Below are 24,881 nucleotides of genomic sequence, written 5' to 3' on the forward strand. Positions count from 1 at the left end.
CTACAACATTGTTTCGGTGGACTGGTACTATTGGTGCCTTTGTCATTTGGCTGTAACGTACCCAAATAGGCCAGGGGCTTCTCGTTACATTGGATGGGCGCAGGCTTTTCTCAGTGGTCTGACTAGAGCGGTGGGTGTCATACTTGTCCGTAGAGTAGCCCGCTTGCTGCGCATGTTATAACTCAGTCTCTGTGTGTTTGATCTGGCAGACACCCCCCCCCCCCCCCTCGGCTGGCAATGGAGGACGGCAGTATGGAGCCCGCTCTGCGCGATGTCTACGCCGCCTACGGGCAACTGCACCATTCAGCGTTGGAGGCCGCTGTGAAGAGCGCACAGGGCTGCACGGAGCTGATGGTCAGTCAGGCTGAAGGGCAGTACGTGCTGTGTCGCTGGACGGATGGGCTCTATTACCTTGGCAAGATAAAGCGGGTAAGGTGCAAATGCTTGCTCAGCAGTTTACAGTGCCCCCTGGCTGTGGGTGTGACTTATCGCAGCAATAATCTGTTGCGGTAAACCCCGTATCCTCAAAGTCCCAGCCAGGGTAGTTTAGGGTTTATTATTTGTAAATGCCTCATTGTTGCATCGGAGTACGGTCATTAGGTCTACACCAACTGGGTCGACAGGTCATTAGGTTGACAAAGATTATGTCGACATGGGGTTTTACACTGTTTTTTGTGCCGACAGGCGTTATTTCATGCCCTACCATCCACTAGGGTGTGGTGGGAGAATAAAATAGTGTGCAGAGCGATGCGAGGGGATGCTGTGCACTTTAAACTGTGTCCATGTCGACTGTGTCGACATTCGGGTCTAAAAACTGTGAAAAACCCCATGTCAACCTTTTGACCGTCGACCTTGCTTGTGTTGACCTAGACCCATGTCGACCTTGCTGCCTGTCGACGTAGTGGTGTCGACCCTAATGCTTGTCGACCTAGTTGGTGTAGAACTAACAACCCAAACCCGTTGCATCTTCTCCAGTCATTCTCCAACATGCGACCCTACAGCTGCTGTGGAACTACACATCCCAGCATGCCCTGATTCAGTTTTAGCATGCCCTAATAGCAGAGCTGTGTCAGGGCATGCTGGGATATGTAGTTCCACAGCAGCTTGGGGGCTGCATGTTGCATACCCCTGCTTTAACAGGGTAATTGCTGCATGATTATTTTGTGCCTGCGGAAAGGGAATTTAGATTGCAAGCTCACCTGGGGCAGGGACAGATTACCCTGCATAAACTGATTTGATTGGACAGCGCTGCGCTAGGCGATAGATAGCGCTGCGTTAGGTACTGCTGACTGCGCTTTGCCTGCATCGGCTCCCGTGCGCTGCCTGTAAGTGACTGGTGTCCTGTGTTGTAGGTCAGTAGCTCCAAGCAGAGCTGTCTGGTGACATTTGAAGACAATTCCAAATACTGGGTCCTCTGGAAAGACATCCAGCACGGTACGTACATGGAATCTACAGCCGTCCCTGGAGGAGAATTACCAAACCTCCTAACGAGGGCCAGCAACCAATCATATTCCAGCTGCCTTTTATCTCATACATTCTGTAAAAAAAAAAAGTGGAATCTGATTGGAGTCAACTTCTTTTCACTGCTTGATGCATCATCCCCATTGTCCTCTACTAAGCTTTTTTATGGGCGAATCAGATGGTTCATACGCCCCCTGCTGGGCACCGATATGAATGGGCCTATGTCTAAAGGTGCGTACACACTGGGCGATATAGTGAACGATATCGCTCAGCATGGCTCTCCTGAGAGATATCGCCCAGTGTATACACTGTGCCTGACGAACGATGCCCGCTCCCGGAATCTGTATATTTACAGACAGCAGAGTACTGTACATCTTAAGACGAGGAAATGCTGCAGAATACCTTTCGGCCGCCAATGTCAGTAGTGTACGCCATCACCCAGTGTGTTCGGGGCATAAGAGCAATTCAATGTTTGGTCCAATCAGACGTCTAAAGTTCTGTTTTGGACGTAGACTGTTTGCACATTTCTTTCTTACCCCTCTGGAGACTGCAAAAAAACCCCTATTTCTGCTGTGGCTAATGAGCCTATTCGCTCAGATGCCCAGCAGAGGGCGCACTGAACATATGATTGGCCCCCAATGTGTCACCGTGACCTACGGCTCTGGATCATGATGGTGACCTCACTGAATGGTCCACACCGATGCTATATTTGTACATGAACCGGTCACGTTATGTTTCACTAAGTACCACGGGTATCGCGCAACAAAACCATTGACGGCTAAAAATGGGCTCCTGGCTAAAACCTCACCCATAAATGTCGGATTGTACTTTAGCCAAATTAGCCCTGACATTTATCAGCGCTGGCTACCAAACCCCAAGGCTGTCAATGTTTTTCTCTGTGTCGTGTGGCCTCTGTGGTTATAACAGGGATAAGCAATCACGTATCCCATGTCCAAACTGTGTCCCTCCAGCTGAAACTACACATCCCAGCATGCCTTGCCATAGTTTTATCATCCCCTAATAGCAAACCCGTGGCAAGGCATGATGGGACATGTAGTTTCACAGCAGCTGAAGCACCATAGTTTGGACATGCCTGACTTAGCCTCTGCCCCCGCGTGCTTTTCGGACCCCTGGGAGATGGGAAACCTGATTCCAGTGAGGATTACTAAATTTAAACGGATTAGTTGATTATCGAATATCACTTAACCATCTCTTGCGGATTAGGCGCTTGTTGAGGATGTGAGGAAATTGGGGAAATCTGTTCCCATTTATAACATTCAGTAAACCACTGTGGCTAATATGCTTACCGCAAGAGCTATGGTACGGCCATGTTCCCTTCTGATGTAACAAGGGAGGAAAGGCTGCCCAAACTAAAAAACAGATGCTGGGTCCTGGATGGTAAAAAAGAAACAACTGGGACTTTGCTTTGGTCCTGGCGCATCCAGCAATGTGTTACATCGCAGCAGATGTGCCACAAGATGGACGTGACCACCAAATAATAATAATAATAATATTGTTATTTATATATCGTGTTATTTATATATCGCTCTTTCTCAAATAGGCTTCAAGGGGCTTAACAGATAGAATAAATGTAATAAGTTTGGCACTTGAAAGATTCCAAGCCTACAAGCTCCTCCCCCACTGTACCCTCATTGGTTGCTGGGGACACTCAATATTTCCAGTGCTCTCAGTGCTGCGGGCTTGTGCCACCCATTTTTAATGTATGAATGATGGACCCGTAATCCATTCCCGCAGCCGCATCATCTATAGGTTTATATAGGGAATGCAATTCTAGCCACAGTGAGTGCGAGGCTGCCGCAGTGATTGCAAGAATGATATTGTATCCTATCGGCCGCAGTGAGAATGACACAGGATCCTATCCTCTGCAGTGACTGTGAGAATGACACTGTATCCTATCCGCTGCAGTGAGTGTGAGAATGACACTGTGTCCTATCCGCTGAAGTGAGTGTGAGAATGACACTGTGTCCTATCCACAGCAGTGAGTGTGAGAATGACACACTGTATCCTATCCACAGCAGTGAGTGTGAGAATGACACACTGTATCCTATCCACAGCAGTGAGTGTGAGAATGACACTATGTCCTATCCACAGCAGTGAGTGTGAGAATAACACTATGTCCTATCCACAGCAGTGAGTGTGAGAATGACATTGTATCCTATCCACAGCAGTGAGTGTGATAATGACACTGTGTCCTATCCACAGCAGTGAGTGTGAAAATGACACTATCCTATCCACAGCAGTGAGTGTGAAAATGACACTGTGTCCTATCCACAGCAGTGAGTGTGAAAATGACACTGTATCCTATCCACAGCAGTGAGTGTGAAAATGACACTGTGTCCTATCCACAGCAGTGAGTGTGAGAATGACACTGTGTCCTATCCGCTGCAGTCAGTGTGAGAATGACACGGTGTCCTATCCGCCGCAGTGAGTGTGAGAATGACACTGTATCCCATGTGCTGCAGTGAGTGTGATTTTATCCACTGATCTCTTGCATTTTGCCCACAGCTGGGGTTCCCGGAGAGGAACCGAAGTGCTACATCTGTATGGGGAAGACGTCCGTCCCCCTGAATGAGATCCTCATCTGCGGGAAGTGTGGTCTGGGTAGGTAGATTTATGTAAATGTCTGACATTGGCCATTACTCTGGGTCTGAGCTAAACTCATGCTTGCTGAAAGTGTTGCACATAGAATCTGCTGTTCAGTGCAACCCGGCTCTGTATATATCAGTATAACAGTGTAAGCCTTGGACACTTCTTTCCAGAATGCTCATGTCAGAAGCTACAGAATACACAGTGTGCCATGAGATGTGGTATAATGGGCAGTGCCCGTGGCTTCTGCTGGTAATGCTGCCCTATATGTGGGGATAGGGCTGTACCAGCTGCTCATGGATGTGTCAGAACTTAGAAGTCGTCAGTAACTTTATACGGTGCTTGTGCCCTGTGCAGATTCCCGCTGCATCCAGCTGCTCATCCGCCTGCATCCGACCCAGGCCCAGTACATATAAAAGGCTATGGCATGGTCTTACACTCAGCACAGGCCATATTATCCCTCCTCCTTTTACGGTATCCGGATGTCTGATAGACAATGTCTAGGTCGACAACATATGGTCAGTAGGTCGACATGACTATGATCAACACATGAATAGGTTGACATGAATTTTTTCAATATTCGTCCACCATGCAAATCCCCCCAGCCAGCCCAAAGCATTCTATTATAGCGATACTGTGGCAGGGCATGCTGGGACTTGTAGCTTCACAAGAGCCGAAGAGCCGCAGGTTACCCGGGCCTGCTCCAGTACCCCAGACCAGCTGCAAGCTTCAACTCATGATCGCTTGCAAAAGTTTTCTGCTGATTAACTCTTTAAGCTTAGTAAATAGGTAATAATCACTTGGAGTAAGGCCCGGGATATAGTGGACACAGTTGTATCCATAGATCTGGACTTTTGGTGTCCGTATATAAATGTAAAATAAATTGGTGCCACCCCTTTACGCATCATCCATGGCCCGGGTCCAGTGAGCATTATTTGCCCCCCCCCCCCCCCCTCCCCCTGGAAGAGCAGAGGAAGTGTTTTCTCCTGAGCTATACGGGAGGTCCTGCAGCTGAGTGGAACAGCCCACCATCCTCACAAGTCACTGGTCTCCTATTAAAGTTTGCAGGAAGCTGAGGTTCCAGAGCACCTGCAGGTCTGCAGTAATGTTCTGTTTCTGTTACTGCTCTTGCTCTGCTTCTTAGCACTGATACAGTAGTTGTGGGATGCGTTAGTTTTCGGACTTGGCGTATGACACAAAATCAGGCCCATATTGTGTACAGTTGAAGTTGATTAATCAGCCAGGTGCTTCTTATAACTGTCCATTACTTTTGTGGCAATATCTTGTAATTAGCGGGAGATTGTATGAGATGTGAGCTCAATTTCACCTCTCCACTAGTTCTCATTTATTGTATTTTGATCCTGTTTAAGGCTGGCAAGCAGCGCGCAGTTGGCACGATAAGCCGGTGTGCACATTGGCTTCTGCAGTGTTCCATGCTGACTCCATTGAACAGAAAAGGGTGCAATGGTGTCCCCTATGACAAGTGCAGGGAGATACTGTATTTCATTCAGTGCCTCTGCTCTCATTCAGCCGCAATGCCCATGTGCTCTTACACTGAACTGAGCACTGCTTGCACTGGTCGCGCTGAATGCTCAGCCGTGTAGAACTACAAGTCTCATGATTTTTTCCTCTGGAGGGACTGTAGTTAATGAGTCCTGCTGTGATCTGTGTTCCAGGTTATCATCAGAAGTGTCACATCCCCATGGTGGAGAGTGGAGAGAAGGGTGTCCTGGAGCCCTGGTTCTGCAGGCGCTGCATCTTTGTCCTGGCTGTCAGGGTAAGAACGGGCGAGTGTTGGGGGGCTGTTGCAGATTTAATGGCATCAGGAATATTGGGCAGGGATACTTTATCACACGGAATCATGGGCAACGGGTGATTCTGAGCAGGAAACGTCCGACTGGGTATCAATAACGCAGGAGAAGTGCCCTGTTGGCGTGTAGCCGAGATGCAGCCTCATCTGAGCTGAGCACTTGCAGATTGCGCGCCATTTCTCAGTGGCATGTTCTGCACCCAGCATGGGGGACTAGCGATGTTGTCCGCAATCACGGAGGCAGGTACCTGCACATGACTTTTGAGTGCTATCGCTGTCCAGATACACAACTACATTCCATGTCTCTCAGAACCAGGGTCTTTGTCTTCTCCTGCTTGTTGTTATTAAAGGGAACGACTGTAATGTTTAATGTGTTCAGACTTTCCACCCCTCCTATAACTACGCCCGCCAAAGGTGGTGCCATATGCCAGGACTTCTGTATAAGTCTATAGAACAGAATGACCGTGTCACTAAACTGGGTGTAATGAGGGCTGTCATGCTCTCTCATTGTGAGTGAGTGGAGGCCCCCTGGATAGATTACTTGTGCCGACTGTCACATAAGCTGCGACCTGGGTGAGGTCACACGTTCCACTTTTCTCACGGCTCAGTTTGCTCCGCCTCCAGCACTGTAGTGGAAGGGTTCATACCACAGAAGTGCCGCATTGAGTAAACACTGGGTATTCTCACGTCCTCGTAAGCTATAAATTGGGGTGTGGACCATGTCTAGGTAGGAGTCAATAGGTCGAAATTGACAAAAGGTCGACATGCATGAGGTCATGATGCGTTTTTCGTGTTTTTTGGTGTCAATGTCGACATTCGAGCCAGTTATTGTAGTGCGTACCCTCGCCATGCTTCTGGCGCACTTTACTGCTCCTATTTGGAGCCCACGTGGATGTTGAAGTGGAAAAAAGTGCACCCCCCAAAATGGAAAAAAAAAATCAGAAAAACTCGTGTCGGACTTTTCATGTGTCGACTACTGAAAAATCGACATTTTGCTTGTGTCAAACTTTTGTCAATTTTTGCCTAGTACTATCATCATATAGATGGTGAACCTAGACAGTGTCTGTGAGCCATCTGGATACCATGAATTAGGACAGTGATAGCTAACTTTGGCACTCCAGCTGTTGTTGAACTACACATCCCAGCATGCCCTGCATCAGTTTTACTATTTGGCCATGCTAAAACTGATGCAGGGCATGCTGGGATGTGTAAAAAAACACAATTCTGATCCAAACTGTCTCTCTAACTACGGTCCTATCTGTCAGCTCCCATGCCTCTCCAAGCTACTTAAGACTTGCATACACTCGCCTCACACACTTTCTTAACTCCTACAACCTATTGGACCCACTTCAGTCAGGCTTTTGCTCTCAACACTCCACTTAGACAGCACTGACTAAAGTAGTCAATGATCTGGCCACTGCTAAATCTAAAGGCCATTATACACTTCTTATTCTTCTAGATCTCTTTGCTGCCTTGGACACTGCTGACCATTCTCTTCTCATACAAACACTACAATCCCTAGGTCTTCAGAACACAGCCCTTTCTTGGTTCTCATCCTACCTTCTGATTGCTCTTCCGGTGTTCGCGTCTCTGATTTTACCTCCTCTTCACTACCTCTGTCCGTTGGAGTACCACAAGGCTCCGTCTTGGGTCCTCTGCTTTTCTCAATCTATACCTCATCTCTTGGCAAACTAATCAACCCTTTTGGATTTCAGTATCATTTGTACACTGATGATACTCAAATCTATCTATCCTCCCTGGAATTGTTGCCATCAGTATTGCTCCGTGTCTCTGAATGAATGTCTTTCTGCCATTTCATCTTGGATGTCATCTCGCCACATTTCCAAAACAGAATTAATTCTATTCCAACCAGCCAAGAGTAGTTACCAACCTGACATCTCCATCACTGTTGAGAACACAACAATTAGTCCTACTCCACAAGCTCGCTGCCTAGGGGTCATCCTCGACTCTGAACTGTCCTTCATTCCTCACATTCAATCGGTCTCTAAATCGTGTTACATGCATCTAAAAAAACATATCCAAAATTTGTCCGTACCTTACACAAGACACTGCAAAAACTCTAATCCATTCACTCATTATATCACGCATTGACTATTGCAATGGCCTCATTACCGGTCTTCCTAAGATAAGGCTCTCACCACTACAATCCATTTTGAATGCAGCTGCGAGGCTGATCTTCCTGGCTAGATGTTTAACGTCTGCTGATCCGCTCCATTTGCTGTATATTACCGGATTCGTTATAAAATACTTGTACTTACATACATAGCCATTACTCTGACTACACTGACTTCTATCTCTTCGCTTATCTCAAAATATATCCCCACCCGACCTCTCCGCTCTGCACAAGATCTGCGTTTCTCATACACACTCATTACTCGCTGCCCTTCCACGCACACTAAAGGGGGTATTCAATCTTCGGGTCACGGCAGACGAGCTTGCTCGCCTGCCGTGACCCAGTCCTGTTCTCGGTCAGCTCGACCGAGAACATGCAGGCGGGATTCAATGTCCCGCCTGCAGCGGGACGAGAAGGGGGCGTGGCCGCGAGTTGCGGCCGGGAAGTGACGAGATGCAGCCGGCAGCTCGTCACTTCCCGGCTGTTCTCGGCAGAACGAGCCCGACAGCTAGAGATGTCGGGCTCGTTCTGACAGGAAACCCTGTTCAATGCTGTCGGGGAAGACAGCATTGAATAGGGCCCGTCGAGCATCTCCCCCACGGGAGATGCTCGACGGCGATTGAATATCCCCCTAAGGCTCTCCTCTAGCCTCCAAAATTTCAAGCGTTCCCTGAAAACTCACCTCTTCAGGCAGCCTATTATATTCAAGACCCCCACACAACCTCCAGTAGCATTCATATATAATTGCATCCCATCAGGACTGTCTAATAATCTGATGGTACTGCCATGCTATGGAATTCTATCCTTATGTATCCCTCCTATTATCCCTATAGACTGTCAGCTTGCGAGCAGGGCCCTCCTACCTCCATGTAGGTTTGTTTCTACCCAGTTTGTTTAATTACTGTTTCCAATTGTAAAGCGCAACGGAATATGCTGCGCTATATAAGAAACTGTAAGCAATGGAACGGTACTGGACTGTTCTATGCAAGCAGTCTTGCTAGAACCATCATGGGGCCCAAATACAATCCTACTGACCGAGTACACTTCATCATTAATAATCATCATCTTTTTTGTTGCCAGTTTGCATTTAGAAAATTGAATTTGCTCAACCTCCCGTTTAATAATGGGGATTGTGCTGGCCTCTCTCCGCCACCCAATAGGAATGGGTTGTGGTTTTGAGATGCAGGAATCCAGCAGCCGCCTGATGTTGTCTGACTTATTTATGCTCCGCCATCTGCCAATCGCAGTGCCAGGTAAATAACGGCATTTGCAGCCTCACAATGAGATAGTGTCTGCTCTACTAAAGTCCATGGAAAATAGGAGTTTCTCTCCAGTCATGTCCTGCGTAGGAGATTCACACCGTACACTGGTCAAACACAAGTCTAAGCTTCTGCCAAGGACACTAGAGCTCTCCGTAATTTGCTTTGCTGAAGTCATCCTTAATCTGCGGTTTGTAGTATCTGACTAGACGCTACCTTATTCACTTATTGGCACTCAGACCATTTGGGGGGGTGCAATGACAGAGAATGAGCACTAGGTGGCAGCACCCAGCTCCCATTTTCGCATGGCCTGAATCGGACCATGTTATACATTTCCAGGTAAGAACTGATCAGTGTCTCCTGAGCTAACACTGCGTTGTCTCTGCAGAAAGGTGGCGCCTTGAAGAAAGGACCAATCGCAAAGACCCTCCAAGCTGTGAAGATGTTTCTGACGTACAGTCCGGAAGACCTAGACTGGGACTCTCCGCACAGAACCAACCAGCAGCAGTGTTACTGCTACTGTGGGGGCCCCGGAGAGTAAGTCATATGTACAATTATAATGGTGCACACAGGTGTGGCAAATAAATTGTCATGGTCTCCTGGTGCATCCTACTCTCATCACATTGCTGCTATCTCACAGGTTCTCAGACCATAGCCGGATTAAGGTCTGTGGGGGTCCTGGACGGAGGCAGGTGGTACCTGGGCAGCAAGGGGTTCAGGCAGCAGGGGTCCGGGCAGCGTGGGGAGGCAGCGGGGGTCCCTGCGGCGTATGGGCAGTCAGCGGCGGGGTCCCTGCGGTGGATGGGAACTATTAGCGGTATTGGTTGGGGCGGGAAGCAGATGCTGAACCTGAACTATATTTTGAAAAGACTGGCGGGATGTTTATTGGCTGAGAGAATTCTCTCAATCAGTGACCTCCCATCTGATTGGCTGAGAGAATTCTGTCAGCCAATAAACGGCCGGCCAGTCTTTTCAAAATATGGTTTTACATTCAGCAGTCACTTCCCGCACCACCAATACCGCTACCCCCTATCGCTACCGCTATCCCGCGCTGCCAAGATCCCCTGCCAGACCCCGCTGCCTGCCACCCACCTGCCACCACCGCAGCAGTGCCGGTGTGGGGGCCCCTGTTGCCCCGTGGTTAATACGGCCCTGCCCCACACAATGCATGTTTGGAGGTCTCCTCACAGAATCACAAGTGAAGTAAGTTCCACCTGTGGATCTTTTAAAATGTGTCAGTGAGTAATGAATGCACCTGTGCACCTGCCGTGTGACATGGAAAACGTGAACTGTGTGGGGTCCCAAGGACGGTGTTTTGAGAACCCTGGACTAGCGTAATTCCACAGGACTTGGTGGCTCACTCGCACCACTTGGCGCCTTGAGGCTAGCTGTATGAGGAAACCTCTTTAGATGCCCCGTTGGCCCATTCTTCCTTTTAAAAGTAGATATGATGCCGCATTGCCTATCGCCCCTAAGATTTGTAAAGTTTCTGAAATGCGCCTCGCTGTCTTGAAACGCCCAGAAATAAGTTTAGCGCCGCCCCTCCGTTTGTAAATGACCTTCTTGTGTTTCCGCAGGTGGTACCTGAAGATGATCCATTGTTACCGGTGCCGCCAGTGGTTTCACGAGGCCTGCATCCAGTGCTTGACTGAGCCCATGATGTTTGGAGACAGGTAGAGCCTACTAATAGGAGTCTTGAAATGTAACCGCCGCCCCCCTCTTCCCCGCAGCGTGGGGAAGGACTCGCTTATTTACGCAGTCTCCTGGCTGTTAACACTCAGCCCCACGAGCTGTTAACAGCCAGTAAATGGTCCGGCGCTGACGGCTTATTACCTTTGTAAACTGTGCTGGAGCAGTCTGTTAAAACAACTTGTAGAGTTAGTGAGTGGGAGAGACGTGAGAGGAATGTCGGCGGCGCAGTAAAACAAGGGGGGCCTTTCTCCAGCATGAAACCACTAGACTAACACATTAACAGGGACCATTATAAAGGGGAAGTTGATCCACGCTGCAGGACCTGGTTTATACGCTCTTCCTCTGGTGCTCATTGGCCGTTTGCATGCTTTGGGCCTGATTCTCATGCAAGTAAAGCGGCACTCTCTAGTGGTTGTTGCCGATAGTGATGGCGGCTTTTCTTGCGGCTGGAGAACAGGGGGTGGGGTGCGATAGCATACATACCCACAACTTGCAATACAGGTGTGTAGTCACATAGGAATGGGACCGATTTACATGCAAATAAGAATCAAGTCCTCGTTGCTAGGGATGAAGATGCTGCAATGGCGCACTTGCCGATAAGGAGATGGGCATGGGCGGACCGCTGTTATCAAGGGTGTGGGCAGCTATGGCCATCCAAATGGTAGCACCTTAGCATGCCCACAGGCCATTCAGCAGGGGTTGAGCTAGCTAGGAAGGGGTTAAGCAATCTGGCAGGAGAAAGGCGGCATTCCGATCATCAATCACCAGGAGGGTTCCGCCGCGCCATAATAGTATTATTACCGGTATAATGATTTTCATGGCTAATTATTATTGCTGTAGCGGTGTACCAGTTGTGGAACTACAAGTCCAAGCACATTCTGAAAGTGCCTGGTTGCCATAAGGCCTATTACATGCATAATATAAATACCGCTCTTTGTTCTGGAAAGTGACCTATTTATTGGTATGAACACTGTCCAGGGGTGCGTTATACCAGCCTCCGTGCGATCTGTGGTCCCTGCACTAGCGGACGGGCAGCAGCCACAATAGCATTAGACAGACCTGTTCTGACATTACACTATAGGGCCATACGGTGCAGCATTGTGACATGTTTTCTGGATTACTTCTCCCCACCATTGGCAGTCATGTCTTTGGTTGGTGTGTTTGGATGGGGCCCGGCTCATGTGTGCGTACAGTCAGATTGAAGTGATGACTTTCAGAATAAATTCATTGCGGTTTCAATAGCATTCTGTGCATTCTCCAGGCTTCCCCAGAGACGGCCATTCACATCGATGATTCCTTCCCGTCACACATTCCCCACATTTAACCCTTTCAGGTCTCCGGACTGCTAATGAGAAATCCAGTGCAGCAGGCTAGCAGTGTCCTTTACCAGCTCCCAAAACGCTGAGGCTCTCTCCCTTCTGCCGCCTGACTGTGTTATACCGGCCCGTGGTTAATTCCCACCAGCGGCCGGTGCTGCTAAATCTCCTTACATCCACTGCAAGACCAGTCCGCGGAGTCCGTTTTCACGTGCGGTTGACTCCAATAGAAGACATCAGTACTGTAACACTGAAGCCGGCATAATGCTGGTCTCTCCAGGGTTTATCTGCTTTCCAGCATTACTACCGAATAGATTCCTGCAGGTCTCCACATTGCTGGTGTCACGTGTAGTCTGTGTGTTTTTTTGTGTACTGGCCACATACTGTAGGTATTCTATTGCAGTCAGGCGTCAGAACGTTTTTCGTTCCTTCCGACGGGACCGCGACAGTCGGTATTCGATGTACTGACTGTCGGAAAGTCCGTAAATCGGTGAAAATGTCCGCGGATTGTTGAAAAACGTCTGTGAATTCAGCAATCTGCGCCTGTTTCCGAAAAAACAGATCCGACTTGTTTTAAAGTCGGATCTGTTACGACGGAAAATGCCTCCAATGCTGTCGGTAACGGCAGCATTATATAGACCATGGTGGAAATAGCGGCCAGGATTGTATACCGCCCTTAGTGTTAGACACGCCCCCTTATCACACTCTCTACCTCTCTACGAAGTTTTAGTTGGGCTCTCAAGAGCCACTTCTTTATCAAAGACTTCCAGCTCTCATCCTAAGCCATTACTCTAGGCACCTCGCTCGCTGTCTTTCCTGTGTGTCACTTGTCCATGTGCCGCTTCCCTTTAGATTGTTCAAGCAGGGCCCTCTTCCCTCATGTATGTTTCCTTCCCGGCATTGCTACCATCATCTCCTCCCACTGCCTTCTTTTATCGCCTAGCCCTTGGGGTGTGACACTTATTTTGGTATCCTGCATTTTTGATGCAGCAATGTTTATATACCGTGTCCATGTCCTTCGATGTTCTGTACCGCAAGTCACATTTTGTTGTTTGTTCTGTACCTACTGTTTCTCTGTATGAATTATGATAGGGGCTGCAGGACCCTTGTGGTGCCATATAAATTAAGGATAATAATAACTAGCTGAGATGCCCATTTTCCATTTTGTGGGTGGAACATTTGACCCCTTTTCATCCTCTTAGAAGTTGAATTCCAAAAAATCCCTGCAAATAACTGTCACAGTTGCCAGGCCACCCAGCAGGTCACATGTTCCAAGTTACTCAGCAGGTGCACAGGGAGAGTTCACCAACTGTCACATTTTCCAGAGCACAATGGTGATGCATTGTAAATGGCAGGCGGACGTTTTGCCACATAACTCCGACACAAAGCCACCAATTACAATACAGGTTGAGTATCCCTTATCCAAAAATGCTCGGGACCAGGAGAATTTTGGTAAATGGATTATTCCGTATTTCGGAATATTTCAGTGATTTATTTTGAAGTATCTTGCATTTATGCTGTATAAACACATCAACCACATGAAATACACACAGATATATTTTATTTGTTCAAAAAACAAGGTTTCAAAACATGAAACAAAGTTTGTGTACTATCTCAAGCACTGAATTTGAATGCCAAAAAATCAGTTTCAGTAGTGCCAGTTACATATCATGTCCTCAGTAGGGCCAATTACATAACATGTCCTCAGTAGGGCCAATTACATAACATGTCCTCAGTAGGGCCAATTACATAACATGTACTCAGTACTGCTGCTACAGATGTCCCCAGTAAGTTTTTAGCAAAAAATAAGAATTTTTTTCACTTTCTGGAATGTATGGTTTTCAGAATAATTTGGATAAGAGATGCTCAACCTGTACCAATATTTTTCTGCAAACATACAGCTCAATACCTTTAATTTGCCTCTTAGAAACACAACACTGTCTGCTATTAATATATAGATAGGCAAACAAGAGAATATCTTCTTGATTATTCCATTAATAAATGCCAAATTTGCTAGAATACAAACTTGTCCTCGACAACGCTGTCAATCACTCCTAAAATAGGGCATGTAGAGAAGGGAGTGATGAACTTTCTTATGACTACAAGGACCCAGGTTGTTTCCCCCTCAGGGTAATCTGCAGGTGCTACCTCCTTACTCCTGCAGTCATAGGCGTGCGCAGCCCATTTTATTAGGGCGTGCACCGTCAAAGGGGTGTGTCTATCGCCACCTATTGGGCGTGTCCAGCATTGCCCATTGGGTGTGTCTAGCACTGCCAATCATGCATGTTTACAATCATCTATGGTACTCGCTAAAATATAAAATGTCTCTCAGCCAGAACATAGTCTCCGGCCTATTTCAGTTTTAATATTCTTATTACTCTGTATAACAGTACATGCATATAAAGTAAAAGAAAATATATGGATTATGCAGGTATGTAGTGATATGACAACGGTCTAGTACAATTAACAATGCAAAACACACAATTGATTGATGGGCACTAATTTTAATGGAATAAAGGTCTAAAAAGCAAAAGACTTTGGTAAAAGGTATTGCTGGTATTGCTAGCGGCAGGGAGTTGTCCATAAGGGTGGGCACAGCATTTGGGGGTGCCTGCGCACCCCTAACACTCAATGTGCGCACACCTATGGTTTGTTTATGGCCGACCATGTGACCCGCTGGTCCCTGACTGATGATCATTATTCTGTCATGGTGACGGGCCTGTTTCTAAGTGGAGGCCTGGAGCTGCAGCTCCATCCGCCCCGATGTTAACCTGTTCCTGTTGCCGTGATACAGGCTGTGATTGTAAAACAACAGGACCTGATTGGATGGTCATTTTAGAGCACAATGGGATTTGCTGGCGCAATGTCAGTAAATAATAATAAATAAATAATTGAGGATGTCAGGAAGATGCTGCAAAGATCTCACCCCCCCTCTACTGGTTCTGCCCTAACATAATCCTTATAAGATCTAAGCATCACATTATATAACGGATGCCATAAACCCGCTAACAGCACAAATCATGTATAACTAGCTGCCGTACCTGCCGTTGTCCTGGGTCAATTCTGCAAGTTATCATGTTCCCAATGAGATGGATGTAGCCGTAAGCGTTTTACACATCATTAGCAGCTCTTCCAACACACCCATGGGGTGGCTGCCCAGTGTCGTTTTTGTTTTTGGGGTATCGCCATTAGCCCTAATCCCCCATCTTTCTGCCGGGCCGAGTGCTGTTCATGTCGGCCGAGTGCTGTTCCTACCGGCACCAGTGATGTGCCTATCGCCATGGAGGTCTTCGATCTTGAGAATTGGAGGAACGTTTTCTGTAACGAGCTGTAGCCTTTATCTCACATGAGGCCTGGAGATTCCTTGCCTTAGGGACTACAGGAGAGGTGCGTCTCGTAACATAATAATCATCCTCATACCTCGGCGCTCTGGTCTTGTGTTTGAGCTCTGGAGGATGAGAGACTTTCGGCAGCACTTTAGTCCCCTTGGGGATCTTATGGGGGACACAGACACGGTTCCTATCCACCCGTGTCTTGATGAACTTGGCCTTGCTCCCATAGGTCATTGTGCTGCGGGCGTCTTCATAGGCACTGTCCGCGGGGCTGATGTGTGTGATCAGGACCATTCGGCCTTTCCCGCTCAGTGCTCCCTTTAGCAGCCAGGTCAGCTTGCTGTCCCGATAGTTTCTATGGCTGCCTGGTTTGTCACGCAGTCCCATGATGCAGGTTCTCAGAGCGAGAAGGGAGCGGTTGATGTATCCCCCCTCTTTCATGGTCTGGCGACTGTTTGCAGTCTGGCTTGCCCGCTCTGATCCCGCAAGGTCTACCATGTACAGCGTGGCTGTGCTCACACCATCGATGTCCTCCTGCTGTATGGTGACCTGCAATACTGCATGGGAGCGGGATGAGGTCTTATTAGCGGCGGTGGGAGCTTCAGAGCGCCGCTTATTCCCCTTCTCCAGCAGGGCCATGGCCTCCTCAGGATTGTTAAGGGTGAACTCGGCAATCCCTTCTATTTTGGTGTTGCCATTGGGATCCTCTCTGAGGACCAAAGACCCAGAGGAAGGTCTTAGAAGGTCCCGGACTCTTTCATTGTAGATCTCAGCATACGACAATGATACAGAAAAGTTTTTTCTATTTCCAGTCTCCTCAATGGCATTAAACAGGTCCTTCAGGGTGCGATACATTACTCCGGGCTCACGGGCCTTGCCCATCATAGTAAAGGTCTTCCCGGTGCCTGTTGGGCCGTAGGCAAATATGGCAGCATTGTACCCGGATAGGAGGTCACCCACTAAGGGCCTCACTGTGGAATTATACACAGTCTCCTGGGTCGCTGCCTGGTCAAACACTTGGTTGAATTTGAATGTCGTCTCTCTTGTCCTGGTCGAGCGCCGCAGGACATATTTAGGGTCCTCACCAGGGTCCTGCAGTAGCACTGTCTGCGGTCCTAGCTGGTGGGCAATGCATTGTGCGCGGTTCTTAGTCTCCGTTCTATTAAATGGACGGATGCGCAGAGCGACAGCCACTTGATGATCTTTAGCTTTGTCACTTTTAGTCTCCATCTTATTCAATCGTCAGTCTTCAGAAAAGAATGAGAAATTATCTGTGTTGGCTCTAGTCCAGCAATATCAGTTATGAGCCAGTAGGCAGCAAGCGGATGGTTTTATATCCCCCCTCACAGCCCATTGTGACATCACAATCTGCCCTGTGGCAGAGGGGCCCTGCTGTGTATCTCATCCAGGGCATGCTGGTACATTGGATTCTAACAAAGTTGTATTCCTGTATTACCTATCTGGTGGTGCTCCCAGGAACCTAGGGTTAACACCTTATCCCTTTAATTCCGGACACACATTAATTACACAGGTTCTGTGGCTGATTAAAAAAACACAGTTGGAATGAAGTCTGATGGCTGTTTAAAAAAAAAAAAAACAGTTGAAATTGAGTGTTGAAGTGAGCCAGCCACAGAACCTGTGTAATTAATATGTCTCCAGGATTAAAGGGATGAGGTGGTCACCCTACAGGAACCGAATACATAATACTCAAATATAAAATTATTTGTAGCCAATAAAAAAGATGTCACCGGTCAGCTTCAGATATAGAGGAAGTCACAGTGGTTGCTTATATTTAACGACAGCATAACTGCAGGTCACAGATGTTGCTGCTAAATTACCTAAATAAGACACAAAAGTGATTGTTATAGTTCCCTTGAAATCTTACTTGACCCCATCTATGTTACAGTGGTTCATATAAATGGGTTTAACCCTGGTAACAGTTTGCCCTAAAATAGGGCGTGTAGAGAAGAGAGTGATAAACTTTCCTATGACTAAAAGGCCCATTAATAAAATGGGCTACGCACGCCTATGACTAGGTAGCACCTGCAGATTACCCTGAGGGGGAAACAACCTGTTCGCAGGGGGGGGTGTGTGGAGCCGCCGCTCACCTACACCAGTTGGTAATGGTTGATTGGGGGGCGTGTGCTGTAGCCCTAGCTGTGGGTGGGGGGTGGTGTTTTCTAAGGGGGTGGGGATGTGTATAACGCTGGTCTTTTCCCTAGGGGGGGGTTTGTGTATAACTCTGGGCGGCGGGGCCGCGGGGGTGTGTGTGTGTGTGTGTGTGTGTGTGTGTCTTAAGGCAGAAGCTATGTGTGTATATAACTCCGCGTCTGTCATTTACCTCTTAATAACTTCAATAGTCCAAATAGAAATGGCCAATAAGAAATTGGAATAGAGGGCCAGTGGAATATGAGGTGTGAGTATTAAAAACGAGATTGTACTCTTTAGAATGTAAGCTCTCACGAGCAGGGCCCTCTCTCCTCATGTGCCCTTCTTAGAATATATAAACCACTGCCACCCTGATGATTGCTTCAGTGTCCTGTCCCCTGATGCAACTATCCATATATACCATGTGCTTGTCCTAAACTGTCTTGTACTGTAATTTGTTATGTGTTTTTGATTATAACTATGCTCTGTAAAGCGCTGCATAATTTGTGTGCGCTATATAAGAAACGGTACTCTTTACCTAGAACGGCGCCCATCGCGGGCATCGCATGTACATCGCATGCCATTATAATGGCATGCGATGCGACCGATGCGATGCCCGCGATTTCACATAGAAATACATGTTAAACTGTAAATCGCGTCGGTCGCATCGCATGCGACCAAAAATCGCATGTGATGCGACCGACGCGATTACCACGATTTCACATAGGGAACAATGTTAAATGGCCCAATTGACCCGATTTTACATAGGGAACAATGTTAAATGGCCCACAGAGCCCAAATAGGCACCCTCAAGTGTGAAATGGCCCCCCCAATTGTAAACGCCACCCCACGATCAACGTAAACCCGAAGCGTGGCGAGCGGCGGCGTTACGCGTCCTACGACCTTTTCATTCCCCCACTATCCACGTCGGCGTGGAGTTGAGAATAGAAAGCGTGGCGAGCCCCGCATGGGGACGCGGATACCTGTGGAGCCCGCGAGGGGATGCGAATACCTGTGAAGGTATCTGCGTCCCCTCGCGGGGCTCGCTGCGCTCGCCATGCTTCGGGCTTGGTGGCTCGCTGCACTCGCCACACTTTCTATTCTCAACGCCACGCCGACGTGGATAGTGGGGGTATGAAAAGGTCGTAGGACGCGTACCGCCGCCCCTCGCGGGCTCGCTGTGCTTGCCACGCTTCGGGTTGACGTTGATCGTGGGGTGGCGTTAACAATTGGGGGGGCCATTTCACACTTGAGGGTGCCTATTTGGGCTCTGTGGGCCATTTAACATTGTTCCCTATGTAAAATCAGGTCAATTGGGCCATTTAACATTGTTCCCTATGTGAAATCGCGGTAATCGCGTCGATCGCATGCGATTTTTTTTGGTCGCATGCGATGCGACCGACGCGATTTTTTTACCTTGCGATGCCCAAGATCAAAATCTCTAGGTAAAGAGTACCTAAGAAACTGTTAACAAATAAGTAAATAATAAACTTGTGAATAATAAACCATACTGCGTTAGTTAAAGGGAGTTGGGGAACATTGACCTTGGACAAATATGGAACAAGACTGGCTACCAGAAGGCTCAATATTTCTGCAAATATGTTCTAGAAACTGTACAAGGATCAGAAGAGAGAGGCCCAGAGTTGTGGGGAAACTGTTTCATTCTCCATCAGCAAAAGGACTAGCTCTCTGTGACACTGCGTTTGGCCAAGAAAAAGATTGCGGTGCTAGGACACCTCCATACTCCTAGAGTCCTGTGACTTCTTTCTCTCCCCTAACATCTGTACTCCAGGGAAACTGGTGAGAAAGCTGCCAGATAGTGTTCTACCGTAATAATGCAGCGGAGCGTGGCTGCAGAAGGGGAGCACATAGGCAACGCGGTTAAAACTTAATATAATTAACTGCAAATGATAGCATCAGTCTCGTTATTTAATAGCCACAACTCATAACATAGCTGCAGCACTTATCTATGGGGCTAGTCGTCACATAGTGCTGCCGGTGTCCTCGTATTGATCCGTCTCTGATCCAGATACACCTATGAGAGGTGGGCTGTGCCTAATCTTATGAGATTGGGGCTTTTTATATTCCCAAAACACAATATTGAACCTGGTTCTTACTCCTTTTTCTCTCTTCTTGGCAGGTTTTTTATATTTTTCTGCTCAGTTTGCAACCAAGGAGCGGAATTTATCAAGCGTCTGCCGCTGAGGTGGTAAGTTCTTGTACTGGGGAAGTTCTTGTACTGGGGAAACTCACAACGGGAAACTATCATGCTGGGAAATGGCTTCTTGTAAGTAGCCCTATACAGTACGTCAATACTTTCACTCTCCCACATTTGTGTTCCGTGCAAGTTCCATAGTACAGTATTTATAATGGCACTTTAACCATATTATTAATTCCCGGTATAACCGATTACTGGGAATAGTAGTACTATATGCTGTATAAATGATTATGGGGGAGATGTATCAGGTTTTAGGAGAATTTTTGTTTTTAATTCTTTTGATAAATGTAATATTCTTTTGATAATAAGTTTACAAGCGATACTGTAAAATTTGAGCGTCGCGTTCTACTGTACATTCCTGGTCTGTGGTGTGAAACGCGTTGTGTGTGATTACAGGGTGGATGTAGTTCACCTCGCCCTCTACAACCTTGGGGTCCTCAGCAAGAAAAAATACTTTGACTTTGAGGAGATTCTGACTTTTGTCAATGATAACTGGGACCATCTGCAGCTCGGGAAGGTAAGTGGTTACATGCCAATGGCCTGGGGGGGGGTTAGGTAATCTAATACCCCTTTTATACCAAAATCCCTGGTCGGACCCTGGTCTTTGAACACGGGAGTTTGCAGGGTTGGACCCACTTTCATGCCCCGTCACTGTGACCCAGGTTGGACCCGGGTCTGCACCATTTACACTGCTTTTCCCTATGGATGACATTAAAAATGTCCATTTTAGGACTGATAAACTGCCATCCAACCTTCCCTCAATGATTTTAAATTAAAAGACATGACTAGTTAACATTGAAAATTGTTGGTTTGTTTAATTTGTAAAATATTTTTCAAAAAGTTTTATTCAGAGATCAAGCATACATAGTGGAATAAAAGTGCAGCATCACCCATGTGCTCTCCCCAGCCCCTTCAGCAGCAGATCGAATCTCCCATGTGACCCCCCCCCAAAAAAATTTGTTTTTATATAAATGATACCGTATCCAATTATGATTTCTGTGTGCACTGCTCGTATCCTTCCTGGCTGCTGTCATTTGCCACTGCAGCGCACTGTGGAAAGGCGTCCAGCACTTCTGGTAACCTTTCAGCACTACCCGGATGTCCCAACCTGGGTTGGGACCATTTACACTGCCCACGACCCAGGTCCAACCAGTGTTTAACCCTGGTCAGGACCTGGGTAGGAGACCAGTGTTACTGGACCTGGGTTGACCCCTTTTACACCAACGCTGACCTGGGTCCAACCTGGGTTATGCCTTGGTGTAAAATGGGTATAAGAGGGAAGGTCATATGAATGCCTATTAATAGCCTGTGAAGTGCAGGCTACATGGAGTTTCTGTACAGCCTTCCTGAATTGTTAAAGCGCCAATGGTTTAAAAGGCAGAACTAGGTTGGTCTTGTCTTTTGAATGATGGCCGCACAGCACAGTATAGTGATGTGTTGGTTTCCTCTATATTATAGGCTCTTTATAGTCGGTTCTTTTAAGTGTTCTTTATCCCTGTATCATTTATCCCTGTCTATACTATACACGTATATAAGGTAACTTACAGCTAGTCAGTTGCTCCCCATGTTTGCACAGCACAAACCTTAATGGTTACAGGTACACAGCGCAGACCTCCTCCATGTGTACAGCGCAGACCTCCTCCATGGTTACAGGTGCGCAGCGCAGACCTCCTCTATGGTTACATGTGCACAGCACAAACCTTAATGGTTACAGGTACACAGCGCAGACCTCCTCCATGGTTACATGTGTACAGCGCAGACCTCCTCCATGGTTACAGGTGCGCAGCGCAGACCTCCTCTATGGTTACATGTGCGCAGCACAAACCTTAATGGTTACAGTTGTACAGCGCAGACCTCCTCCATGGTTACAGGTGCGCAGCGCAGACCTCATCCATGGTTACAGGTGCGCAGCGCAGACCTCCTCCATGGTTACAGGTGCGCAGCGCAGACCTTCTCCATGGTTACAGGTGCGCAGCGCAGACCTCCTCCATGGTTACATGTGTACAGCGCAGACCTCCTCCATGGTTACAGGTGCGCAGCGCAGACCTCCTCTATGGTTACATGTGCGCAGCACAAACCTTAATGGTTACAGTTGTACAGCGCAGACCTCCTCCATGGTTACAGGTGCGCAGCGCAGACCTCCTCCATGGTTACAGGTGCGCAGCGCAGACCTCCTCCATGGTTACAGGTGCGCAGCGCAGACCTTCTCCATGGTTACAGGTGCGCAGCGCAGACCTCCTCCATGGTTACAGGTGCGCAGCGCAGACCTCCTCCATGGTTACAGGTGCGCAGCGCAGACCTCCTCCATGGTTACAGGTGCGCAGCGCAGACCTCCTCCATGGTTACAGGTGCGCAGCGCAGACCTCCTCCATGGTTACAGGTGCGCAGCGCAGACCTCCTCCATGGTTACATGTGTACAGCGCAGACCTCCTCCATGGTTACAGGTGCGCAGCGCAGACCTCCTCTATGGTTACAGGTGCGCAGCACAAACCTTAATGGTTACAGTTGTACAGCGCAGACCTCCTCCATGGTTACAGGTGCGCAGCGCAGACCTCCTCCATGGTTACATGTGTACAGCGCAGACCTCCTCCATGGTTACAGGTGCGCAGCGCAGACCTCCTCTATGGTTACAGGTGCGCAGCACAAACCTTAATGGTTACAGTTGTACAGCGCAGACCTCCTCCATGGTTACAGGTGCGCAGCGCAGACCTCCTCCATGGTTACATGTGTACAGCGCAGACCTCCTCCATGGTTACAGGTGCGCAGCGCAGACCTCCTCTATGGTTACAGGTGTGCAGCACAAACCTTAATGGTTACAGTTGTACAGCGCAGACCTCCTCCATGGTTACAGGTGCGCAGCGCAGACCTCCTCCATGGTTACAGGTGCGCAGCGCAGACCTCCTCCATGGTTACAGGTGCGCAGCGCAGACCTCCTCCATGGTTACAGGTGCGCAGCGCAGACCTCCTCCATGGTTACAGGTGCGCAGCGCAGACCTCCTCCATGGTTACAGGTGCGCAGCGCAGCGCAGACCTCCTCCATGGTTACAGGTGCGCAGCGCAGACCTCCTCCATGGTTACAGGTGCGCAGCGCAGACCTCCTCCATGGTTACAGGTGCGCAGCGCAGACCTCCTCCATGGTTACAGGTGCGCAGCTCAGACCTCCTCCATGGTTACAGGTGCGCAGCGCAGACCTCCTCCATGGTTACAGGTGCGCAGCGCAGACCTCTATGGTTACAGGTGCGCAGCACAAACCTTAATGGTTACAGTTGCGCAGCACAGACCAGTTCCATGGTTACAGGTGCGCAGCGCAGACCTCCATGGTTAAAGGTGCACAGCGCAGACCTCCTCCATGGTTACAGGTGCGCAGTGCAGACCTCCTCCATGGTTACAGGTGCGCAGCACAAACCTTAATGGTTACAGTTGTACAGCGCAGACCTCCTCCATGGTTACTGGTGCGCAGCGCAGACCTCCTCCATGGTTACTGGTGCGCAGCGCAGACCTCCTCCATGGTTACTGGTGCGCAGCGCAGACCTCCTCCATGGTTACTGGTGTGCAGCGCAGACCTCCTCCACGGTTACTGGTGTGCAGCGCAGACCTCCTCCATGGTTACTGGTGTGCAGCGCAGACCTCCTCCATGGTTACTGGTGTGCAGCGCAGACCTCCTCCATGGTTACTGGTGTGCAGCGCAGACCTCCTCCATGGTTACTGGTGTGCAGCGCAGACCTCCTCCATGGTTACTGGTGTGCAGCGCAGACTTCATCCATGGTTACAGGTGTACAGCGCTGTATGTCTGGGGGACTTGCAAGTCAACCAGAATAAAACCTACATTATGTGTGAGAGGAAGACATACAGTATCCAGTAAGTAGGAATGGGCTCAGGGCTTTGCTGCCATCTTGTGTTCAAAGTATGAATTACGCTAATATGGCTGTTATGTTCTGTATTATTTAACTGTTAAAGCACATAAGGAATGCCCAATTTAATAGTTCTTTTTTGACAAAGGTTTAAGCACACAAGACTTAACTAAATATATTAATGGGGCCGAAAAACGGTATAATAATCCGCTGTTTACAGCAGGGGAAGGAACCTTGTCAGAGTTTGGGGCAGCATGTAATGCAATACATTCTAATGGCTGTTGGATCATTCTGCTTCTCTTGCTTGGACCGTCTGCTCAGAGCCATCAATGTGGCTTTTCAGGTGTACCTGCAGTTTCATTGCCTCCGGATTATTATTGCAATATTTCCATTGAACTGCAATGAATATAAAGCTTCTCTTTAAGAATAGTATTTTACCCAATGTTAACGTCTAATGTCAGACTCTCGTATCGCTGTCAATCATTCCATTTCAGCTGTCAGTCACCCCAGTTGAACAACGAGATCAGAACCTTTTGGACGCACTAAACAGCTATAAGAGCAGGTGAGCCGCCCTCATCCATCCCCCACCCGCACCTCCCCGTTCTATGAGAGACCCTTGGGGCTACTGTATTGTTCAGTATTTGTCCTTCAACAGTTGTGAATCAAATTGTCTCTGAGCAGCGTGTGTGCCGCCTAACTAGGAGCATAGTGCGGCCTTTATATGTCATGGCCCTGTGATGATACCGCCTCTCCCTTTTGAAGCCTCCTCCGCTGAATCCTCTTTTCATTCCAGGTTTCTCTGCGGCAAAGAGATCAAGAGAAAAAAGTGCATCTTCCGACTGAGAATCCGCGTTCCGCCGAGCCCACCCGGCAAGCTCTTACCCGACAAACTGCTTGGTCAGTCGGAGAACCGGTCAGGGGGAGAGATAAAGAAGAGAGGCAGAAGCAGGCATTGTCATAAAAACAGGTATGGTCGCATCTCCACTTTAACTCTCTCCAAGGTTTGCCTAAACCTTCTTGCTATATAAGCAAATGTACAAAAACGGTGACTTA

At 48.2% G+C, this 24,881-nt stretch overlaps 1 protein-coding gene and 1 pseudogene across 1 annotated transcript in view; one reads left to right on the forward strand and one right to left on the reverse strand.

Moving 5' to 3' along the window:
• Window positions 1-217: 217 nt before the first annotated feature.
• Window positions 218-24,881, forward strand: part of PHF19 (PHD finger protein 19) — a 30,940-nt gene continuing 6,276 nt past the window's right edge. The window contains exons 1-10 of the mRNA XM_083161338.1: window positions 218-429; window positions 1,353-1,434; window positions 3,988-4,083; window positions 5,745-5,845; window positions 9,660-9,808; window positions 10,849-10,944; window positions 19,900-19,968; window positions 20,374-20,494; window positions 24,323-24,390; window positions 24,622-24,795. Of these exons, the coding sequence (XP_083017464.1) occupies window positions 238-429; window positions 1,353-1,434; window positions 3,988-4,083; window positions 5,745-5,845; window positions 9,660-9,808; window positions 10,849-10,944; window positions 19,900-19,968; window positions 20,374-20,494; window positions 24,323-24,390; window positions 24,622-24,795 (1,148 nt within the window). The 5' untranslated portion in view covers window positions 218-237. The remainder of the gene's footprint in view (window positions 430-1,352; window positions 1,435-3,987; window positions 4,084-5,744; window positions 5,846-9,659; window positions 9,809-10,848; window positions 10,945-19,899; window positions 19,969-20,373; window positions 20,495-24,322; window positions 24,391-24,621; window positions 24,796-24,881) is intronic.
• LOC146036442 (kinesin-like protein KIF19 pseudogene) lies at window positions 15,552-16,841 on the reverse strand (annotated as a pseudogene).

Source organism: Crinia signifera, chromosome 9 (assembly GCF_055691185.1).
Source record: "Crinia signifera chromosome 9, ASM5569118v1, whole genome shotgun sequence".
Taxonomy (NCBI): domain Eukaryota; kingdom Metazoa; phylum Chordata; class Amphibia; order Anura; family Myobatrachidae; genus Crinia; species Crinia signifera.